At 43.6% G+C, this 10000-nt stretch overlaps 2 protein-coding genes across 4 annotated transcripts in view; both read left to right on the forward strand.

The window, feature by feature from the left end:
* Nucleotides 1-959: 959 nt before the first annotated feature.
* Nucleotides 960-6185, forward strand: LOC143109707 (F-box only protein 30-like). Of its 2 annotated transcripts, none has more exons than XM_076272514.1 (3): nt 960-1142; nt 1783-3480; nt 4626-6185. In XM_076272514.1, exons 2-3 carry the CDS (start codon nt 1810-1812, stop codon nt 4884-4886), a joined length of 1932 nt encoding a protein of 643 aa, XP_076128629.1. In that variant the 5' UTR covers nt 960-1142; nt 1783-1809; the 3' UTR covers nt 4887-6185. The 2 variants fall into 2 exon arrangements, with proteins under 2 accessions (XP_076128629.1, XP_076128630.1); XM_076272515.1 differs by having other exon boundaries at nt 1798-3480.
* Nucleotides 6186-7188: 1003 nt separating this feature from the next.
* Nucleotides 7189-10000, forward strand: part of epm2a (EPM2A glucan phosphatase, laforin) — a 16268-nt gene continuing 13456 nt past the window's right edge. Inside the window, exon 1 of one of the 2 annotated variants that reach the window (XM_076272516.1) lies at nt 7189-7830. In XM_076272516.1, the coding sequence (XP_076128631.1) occupies nt 7572-7830 (259 nt within the window). In that variant the 5' untranslated portion in view covers nt 7189-7571. The remainder of the gene's footprint in view (nt 7831-10000) is intronic. The other variant, XM_076272517.1, reaches the window with a different exon arrangement.

The raw sequence follows: 10000 nt of genomic DNA on the forward strand, positions 1-10000 counted from the left end.
TAAGGGTCAGTCACAAAGCAAGGAAAATAATCCTTGGCTATATTTCATTAATTTCTATTTTAACTAATACATTAGTTTATGATTATTTATATGTGTGTATAAAATTACCCTACTCCATGATGTCAGATCAGATATCATTCTTTTCTTGATATTTATTGTATTGTACATTCATTACATTGCCTTGGCAATATTGTAATATTGCAATATTGAAACTGTCATATCAGTTAACCTGAATTTGAATTTGAGAGCGAGAGAGAGAGAGAAATTATCGCTGCATACAAAACCAATATATTTTGTCTTGATAAGAAGCTAAATTGATTAGTCCATTCCAGTCATTCAATTAATTCTGCTCGGCACTTATTGTAGGCAGGCATACCACATACAGTATGGTAAGCAGTTTATGCTGTTTATGTAACAAAGGGAAACTTCAAGAACATAAAACCTTACATAAATTTGACATATGAGTGGAAATCCTGAGAAGAATGTGGCTAATACTCTACACTGATGTAATTTTATGTTACACAGTATTAGATATTTTCTAAATCAATAATGCAACTCATAACTCATAACTAACTGCAATACAAGGTCACAATAAACTGTCAAAGATTTATAAAACAATTTTAAACCCAGACCTACCAGCATTAATCTGTATTAATGCTGCATATGTATACACCCTGCATAGGCATACTGTGTGTCTCACAATAAAGAATAAAATAAAATCTTCCCTGCTGTGTTTTCTAATGGTAATTATTTGATTAACTGTTCTTTTATCTAAACCATTTCGCATCATCGTTGGTACTTTACATTGGTAAATCACTAGATAAGTTATCAAATTGTATTGTGTCTGTCTTTCATTTCGATGTCATGCCTGTTACTGCGCCTTTAAGGGACGCCAAAAAAACGACGCAACAACGTTTGTACGTAATGATGACGATATCTACTAGCGTCTCAGTGCAAAGAGCGGTGGGTAGCACATCAGGATGAAAGATATTTGAAAACAACAGGATAAAGTAAGCACTAACAAGGAGTAAATGTGCAACATTTTAAAAGTAACCACCCGAATTTCTAAGTGGACGAAACTGAAGCTTATGTGACCAACCTCACTTCAGGAAACGACGTGGGAAGTGGCATTCGTAGTAAAGGTCAGCATCTCAAGTTTGTTTTCGTTTGGGACGGCTCAAGGTAGAGTTGAAATGTAGTGCTCGGCCACCTATAAAGGCCATGTAGCACAGGTAAGATTGGGGTTGTCCTTCGTCTCATTGATTATTTGTGCTCTTATGTAAAGTGAAGGTGTTCCTAAATAGCGCAACGTCATGCAACAGGTAACTCACTTTGCTTTTACCAAGCGAAGGGCGTTCTATGGGGCAGTTTCTCTGACAATTTTTGGATTTAAGTTGCCCTTATGAGCTGTATTTATGTAAGATTACACTAGTTGCAAAACATTACACGGCTGACATTAAATCATGAACTATTTCCGAGTTCGCCCAGGCTTGATCAAGTGTGTGTCAGCGGTGTGTCTGATCACAACCAACCAGGTGGACAGGGTGAGAGTGCTCAGCATGTGGGTGCCAGATAAGATAAAATGATGTGGAGAGAACCATGAATTAAGCCTTATTCATTTATTCAAAGTTTTTTAAAGCTATGGATGGGCCAGGGCACACCGGCTAATGAGCTATCTGGACTGAAGCAGATGCACTTTAAAACTGTTTTGATTAACTTAATTTCAAATGGGCTTACACCACTTATTTACGCACTTTGCACCTGTGTGTTTATGTGTTTAAGTGTTTATGTCTTAAGCATCCCCTCACCATGTCAACGATGGATCTCCATCCCCACTGCTCCACATGCGTGAACCTCCACTGCCCGGAGCCAGCTCACCCGGGCGCTTCCTGTCAACTCACTTCCTGCCCGCTGGCATGCGGGGCGGCGTTCCACAGCTGCAAGGCGTCCGAGCACCGTCTCCTATGCCCGCTGGAGCCCGTGGCATGCCCGAGCCGGGCTTACGGGTGCCCGCTCACCATGCCCCGTGCCCGCGTAGCACAGCACCTCTCCGTCTGTCCAGCCAGTGTGGTGCGGTGCAGACACACACATTTTCCCAACATGCAACACACCGCAGGTGCACACACACTCGTGCTCGCCGCAAGCACGCCCGACGAACACTCTGCAGACACATACACTGCCAGTGTTCACTGCACCGATGCAAACACCTCGAATACAAATGTCCCCCTCACACACTCTAACTTCACACAGGCGTCAAGCACTCAGACACAAAATGTAAACTTGTGTAAAATTACGTCAGGGATTAATTTCAAGGATATTCCAGAAGACCCAATTCACAAGAGGAACAAAAGCCTCCCTAATGGAGAATATGTTCTCTGCAACAGCGTCACCAATGGTGTAAGTAAGGACCTGGACCAGAGCGTCACTGAAGCTGCTTCAACCAGAAAACCAATCACAACAGCGGCTGCAAAGACGGACAACCACCTTGACCAATCAGACAGAGCTGAGACCAACAAAGGCGGGAGTGAGGGCCACTGTGGAGGCACATCTGCTGATGCCACGCCTGCCAGTGCATCAGGGGAAGAGGAGTGCCCTATGAGTGGACCCCTGAGCGATCTGGACGCCTTCCCTCCGTGTTATGACCGCGAGGCCAGGCTGCTGCTGCTGCAGCGCTTTCTCCCTCCAGAGCTCAGCGCCCGATTGGCTGACACGCCCGCCAATCATGGTGGCGAACCAGCCCAGGAGGAGGACCAACCAATGGAAGAGTGCTCCACCACAGCCGACCACCCAGGATTTGTCAAACCCGGGACCGTCACCACAACAACTGAAAACATGGAGGGATCACCAGGAGAGGCACACTGGACGCAAGAACCCCTCAACGCTACACCGACCACCACCACCACCCCCACAGCTGAGATGCCATCCCAAACGGCACTCATCCTAGGCACTCAGACGGGCACCTCAGTGTCTCCAGGCCCATGCCAACACCCTGGCGAGCCCCCTGGCATGTGTGGTCACCTGTTCCGCCGTGACGAGTTCCTCTGGCACAGCCGCAACGTCCATGCTGACCTGGACCTCCTGGAGCGCGCCTGCCCACTGTCCACCTACGGCTGCCCCGCCACCCAGCGCCAGCTCTGCGCCTCCACCGGGGGCGGACGCACCCGTGCCCACCTAGTCTACGATGCCCGCCTGGGTGCCTACGGGCTGCGTCCCATCATCAGCCCACCAGGCCCCGCCGCGGTGACCCCTGACCCCCTGGGCCACGATCGCCTCAGCACGCTCCCGCTGGAGCTCTTGCGCCACCTGCTGGGCTACCTGGATGGATTCAGCCTCAACCAGCTGGCACTGGCCTCGGGCCGAATGAGGGAGGTGTGTGCCAGCCTGCTGCGAGCCCGTGGCATAGTGCTGCTGCGCTGGGCACAGTGCCCTCACGACGACACTGACCATGCTGGCGATCGGAGATGGAGGGTTCAGGAAAAGGTGAGATTGGTGGATGAGTGGAGTCCGTGTAACACCCTTAAACGTTACGTCTTCCCACAAAAGTAATGAGCCACAAACAAATACTAAAAATCTGCACTTTTTTAACATAATTACAATCACAATCGTAATAACTGTTGCCTACTGCAAACATAGCTAATTTCCCTCAACTGTAAGAATTACTTTTGTTTGCGGGTTATTATGTTTGTGGGAAGGTATAAAAAGTGTAAAAAACTGTAATGAACCACTGATTTAGTGAATTATTATGTTTTTATGACTATGTAATCCCTTTCCTTTTTGGATTAGAGGCCGAGCAGCAAAGCTTTGTTGGCTCCCCATTGTGTTTCTACGCTCACTTATTATTCAACACCTTTACTAGAGACCCACAGAAAGAATAATACAGAGAGAAAGAAACACAATGGGAGTCTATGCAGCTTCGCTGCTTGGAGGCTAGTAAAGGTGATGAATAATAGGTGAAGGTAGAAAACACAATGAGGGGGTACAAAGCTTTGCAGCTTGGCTCATAATTTAAAAGGAAAGGGATTGTTATCATGGAATTTTTTTTAAATTATTTTTTGACAGGCTTACTTTTTGACAGACATACAACTGATAACATTGAACTAAATCAACAATTTATTACATTTGGGATGTAATGTAACCTTCCAATATGTGTAATAACTTCAAGCAAATGTAATAATTCAACTTGATAATTATTGTGGGAAGTTAATGTAATAACTTATTATGTTTGTGGTCAGAACCAGTTTGTAGGACATTATTACATTTGTGGGATTATTGTGTTTCACAAATGAAGATTATTATGTTTGTGGTTTAATACATCTAATCTATATACTGAAAATTGGGTCTGAAATAGAAAAAAAATAAATAAAAATGCAGTTAATTTCACATAGGTAATTGCATAGTTTAAATTGCTCATGTATTTTATTGAAGACATAAGCATCAGGTTGAGAAGTTGCAATACTTGTGTGTGTGTGTGTGTGTGTGTGTGTGTGTGTGTGTGTGTGTGTGTGTGTGTATGCATGCCTGTGTGTGCGTGTGTGTGTGTGCGTGTGTGTGTGTGTGTGTGTGTGTGTGTATGCCTGTGTGTGCACGTGTGTGTGCGTGTGCCGTGTGTGTCTCCCCACCAACAGGTGTGGCGTTTCAGCATGGCCTTCAGCTGTGTGGAATCCTGGGATTTGGTGGAGGCCCCCAGCTTGTCCAACCACCTGCAGTGCTGCCCGTGGAACCAGGTGGAGCGCCCTCTAGAGGCCAGAGCCCTCCCCTGCATGAGCAGCACGGCAGAGCTGGAGCGGCGGAAGCCCATCAGAGCCCACTCCCCCGCCGGGAGGAACGCATCAGCGCTCTTTCATTCCCTCACTGCTGTGGAGAGCCCTGACTGTGGCTGTAGATAAGAAGGAGAGAAGTATAGTGTGTGCGTGTGCGTGTGCGTGTGCGTGTGTGTGTGTGTACACACTTTACTTAATCAAGAAGGGAAGAGAGCCTTAATCATGTATGGCTTAGTGGAGTGTGAGGTTTACATAGGTGTGCTCTGATTCAGGAGTTTGTGTGTGTGTGTGTGTGTGTATTTGCATAAGTGCTACATGTCAACTCTCAGGATGGGCCAGCCTGCTACTTCACCACAGCTGCACATTTCTTTTCCTTCTCTCTTTCTGTTTTTGTAAAAGAGCACATAACATAGTCCTAAGAAGTGTGTGTGTGTCTGTGTGTGTTTGTGTGTGTCTGTGTGTGTGCGCATGGCATGCGCATAACTGCTACATATCAACTCAGGATGGGCCAGTCTGCTACATCATTATTGTACTCTCTTTCTCTCTTCTAAAATGCATGCACACAAACACATGCTTTTGGTACCATCTTAGAAAGGTTGCTTTTGTTGTTGAGTGCATTAACATAGAGGACACCCAAAGAAGTGTGTGTGTGTGTGTGTGTGTGTGTGTGTGTGTGTGTGTGGAAGCACTTTAACTAGCCCTTGCTGCATTCATTCTACTGGATCTGGAGCTGAACAAAAGTGTCTTAATAACGATGGCGTTCTGGGATGGGCTCAGCTTTGATACTGCAGACTGATACTGCATGGATGACAAACATGATGTCACATGAGAAGGAGTCAGTGGACAGCTTTTGTCCTGTTGAATAATTCAACTTGAGACGTGGAGGGAACACAGAAGTTAGTGACATGCCGTGCATGATGTGATACTCAGTGTTGTCCTATTATTTAAAAAAAAAAAAGACATTCCCTCCTTGTCAGTGATTATATTGATATAAAACATGGGGTCCATAGGGTTGTACTACAGAACAAGGTAACTGGCTAACCCAGGTCCACTTATTAACCTTGCTTGGTATTATAGCCTTCATCAAGGACAAATAAATCTTTTGGGTGAATGCGGTATGTAATGTTTACCAACAGAACTTGCACCTGTTGACTTTTCAAAGGGCTAAAATGTGAGTTGTTAAAAAAAAAGCTTAAACTCATAACATGGTTGTGGAATTGTAGTTCCTGTGATGCACTCTGATAACTATTCTGATACAATGTAGCAGGTGTTGTATAAGCATGATGCTTCCCTCTGCTGGACAGTTTTGAAATTACATGAGAAGTATTCAAAGCAACATATGCCATTCGCACTTGCATATTCCTGGAAGTAGCATTATGTACTAGAGATCACATATCCCAGAGTACATGGACATGAAAGAAAATAAACACATAACACTGCCCTGTGTCGTATTTGTTGTGACGGTGCATCTATTTGTTGATAGCTTTATATTACTAAGTTACAGTTAGGCTAAATTAATGTTAATGAATAACACTTTTCATTGTTTGGAGAAAGACAGACTGACAGACTCAAGGAGCATTCTAAATCATTCACAGTTTATCCACATACTAAATAGACCTGTTACAATTTGAACAGTGGTACTCACACAGAAAAACAGTGAAGCTGTGGGTTACCCATGGTCTCTTCAGGTAAAAGAGTGTGTCACTTAGTGTTAATAGTTTTAAACTATTATTATGGTGCCCATAGCCTTCATCAGTAGTTTTGATAACAGCATGCAATTTAATGTTAATCTGTGTAGAAAAACATAAGGCCCATACAATGGGGAAATGTAATCAAAGAGGGTTAATTTGTTCAACAGTCCGCAAATAGAGATGAATGATAACACCAACAGAATATTTCATTCCATGAATGTATTTCAAAATTACGAAAAGGTGCAACATGTTTTTTTTTTATATCTTTCTGATATTAAACACTTTTAGGTGAGCATGGGGTATCATTAAAGCAAATTGGTATAGACTAAAGTAAAAATGAGTGGGTTGGGTTGTAAATAAAACATCAACAGAGCATGCCGACAGATAACTGGGGGTTCTGGGCAAGGCCCAAATTCAGCAGACACTGGCAATTATTGCGCACAAACACAGCCCAAGCGCTGAGGACTAACAATTCTGTAGGCCTATAGGCTACAGACATAGCAATGCCACTAACATGTTCCTTATGTTTTGGATTAATTACATGTTCAATAACCTATGAGTGACTTGTCCAAGACTGAATGTCAAACTTTAGGGTCTTGCAATAAAATTATGCCCTCGGTTGTAAACAGCCCTCCGCGCCGTCGGATGGTAGTGTACACACTTGACCGCTGTCTCTGTACGTGCTAGAATGTTGATGGTGAGTGTAACGCTGTAAACATCCGTTGCGTATGTGCCAATCGGAACCTTGTTGTTTCTTTTATTTCTGTTCCTTACCCATTTGTCATTTAACAGATAAAAGTAGAAATATATATTTTTTAAATCATCCCCGTAGAACATACGCTGCTATCTAATTGGGTAACACAGTACAGTAGCCAGACCAGAGAAAAAAAAAACCTAGGCTACCGTAGCAGTGTAAAATCTCAGACAGCAAATGTCAGAGGTGAACTTATGCACTCTACGAATGTCAGCAAGCCTATGTAGACCACCCTAAAGTTGGGAATATGATCGGCCGTGTTGGACACAGAGAGCACAACTAAATTGTCGCTGCGTTTTGTGCACAAATATTTTACCGCATTGCATAACAGTTTGGACCACAAGCAGACCAAACACCAGCGCGACGATGTTGTTTCGATTCGGCGTTATTTTAACTCCCGAGCGTACCGACATTGAAGTGTTGATGGTGGGTTCGCGAGAGGAGATGGGACACTGGGACCCCAGCAAAGCCGTGATAATGACGCCCGCGCGCATAGTGCTCTCCACGCGCGAGCCTTTCCTTTGGGTCTGTGAGGTGCAGCTCAAACAGCCGTTCTTAGAGAACTTCTGGTACAAGTTTGTCAAACGGGCCAAAGGCGGAGAACTCATCTGGGAAGGTATCAAGTGTATGTCTCCTTCCGCTGCACCCCAGCACACTACCACTGACTTTAACACATACCAACCCGCACTACACCACTCCGCTGCATAATGGTAGGCTAAATTACCTCTGCTGCACTCCAACACTAGGCACTGACCAATTAACCCCACACCACTCTCCTTCTCCCCTCTGTAAACACATTTGACTCGCTAATTGTCAACAAAATGCAACAAGAATTGTAGGCTATAGCCTAATTTTATCCTATGTTCAGAATTCTGTTTTCAGAAATTAAAAATGTATGCAAATGTGCTAGTTTTAGAGAATATAATGCATTAACAATGCATTTCCGATACAATATATACGATTTTCCAATACGAAATATTGTGTGTGGTTTGATGTGCGTGTGTGCGTGGGCGCGCGCGTGCTGATTGCTGAGGCCCAGGTAAGATGCTGGACAGCATTCCTTATCACAAATAACAGACAACAACATAGAGTCATTGAGTTAAATATTCATGAATGGCAAATTGATTGCTTTCATACCATACTTTTCTAGCCTACTCATCCAAGCACTCAAAGCACTTCACAAATTCTCGCACACATTTCACCACATTCACACTCCGATGGTGGAGGCTGCCATGCAAGAAGAGTTAAGAAATATGACAAATAGAGAATATGGCAAGAGTTAGAAAATATGATTGCATGCATACAATGTCACTAAAGGGGTAGCATAAAATAGAAAGCCCCCACCCTCCCCTTCCTCAAACACTCACCCTTTCCTTCTGTCATAGCCTACACTCATTTGACACTCCATATTCACTCAACAAACTCTTGAGGGTGTTCTCTTTACTAAATGTTGGTCAAGTCACAGTCAGGGCTAACATCTTTCCGCAGGGCTGGTCTAAGTAGGTCTGAGCAGTTCAGAGAGGAGCTTCTGAAACTTTTCAAATAATTAGCTGGGATTGAAGGATCCTTCCAGCTCTGTGAAGAAGGTAAAAACAGCCATCAGAAAGCCATCTACAGACCAATTGGTAGTGATAACAACTTGTTAACATGCCATCAGTTCGTTTGGCGATAGTGTTGGCAATGTTGTGCTGTGAAGGTTTTTCTTATTTTCTGTGGGCTGTTTCAGCCTAGACCATATAAAAGCATAATTCATGCCCTTAATGGACAGTGGCAATACATGTGCCTGTCTGTTCCTAACCTGACCTGGCATATATGATCAAAATTTATTTGAAGCCACTAAAACTAATTGGCTATGAAATCATACATTTAAAAGCGACAAATTCATGTAGCTTTAAGTCAGCCTGGGAGAGACACCATTTCAGGGTGACCCTTCCCAGTATGTTGGCATGTTGACCTGCTGGTCTTGATTGATGATTCACCCTACATAACTGGCTTTCCTTTGCAATGTAAGAGCAGTAACCTAGAAAAGTCACCCAGTTGGTGATAGTATCTTGCAGACCACTAGATGGCAGAAGAGATCTATTACCAAAATGTGTGTTCAATCATTCAACCACATTCCACTCGTTTGGGAACATTCACTCCAACTGTACTTCCTGTAGAGTTGCTATTTGTTCTCAAGGTTTCTGTCATTATGGGTAGCCTGAATGCGTTGATACATTTTCTCAATATAATAGAAAAGACAAAGCAGTCTACACAATGCCTTTACAATTGAGGAAGAAAGTTGCAGTGTTTGCGGAAGCATGTTGCGTGGCCTACGCCTAAATATTTGCCATTTTGCACTTAAAGACACTAAAAGAAGAGAGAGATGTACACACTCTCAAACTCACACACACACACACACACAGATGCTTTTGTCAACTTCTCTTGACTTCAGTTTCATCCTCCTTCCATTCAAACAGCTGAATTCCACAATATTCGTCACCCAAACATTTTCATTGTTCTTTGTTTCAAAACAGAGAGAGAGAGAGAGAGAGAATGGATGACTATGACAACAGTCTGTGACATATGCTGACGGAATGTTTTTTTTCTACTTTATAACTGTTGCAAGTCACTCAGGAAACGTACAACAATGCATTGGACATTTGTCACGTCTTTCCGAGATGGAAGGCATAAAAATACATTCTCAGTTAGTTTCCATGGAGAGAGGTAGTGTCAGAGAGTGACTGGCATATACAGAGGTCATTCAAGGTCACTATTGTATGGACGGTCTATGGGTGTATATCAGGAGTAACACT

The sequence above is a fragment of the Alosa pseudoharengus genome, unplaced genomic scaffold (assembly GCF_046254945.1).
Source record: "Alosa pseudoharengus isolate Yale_2024_CS ecotype anadromous, Long Island Sound unplaced genomic scaffold, YU_APseudo_1.1 YU_APseudo_1.1_scf_7, whole genome shotgun sequence".
NCBI classification, from domain to species: Eukaryota; Metazoa; Chordata; class Actinopteri; order Clupeiformes; family Clupeidae; genus Alosa; species Alosa pseudoharengus.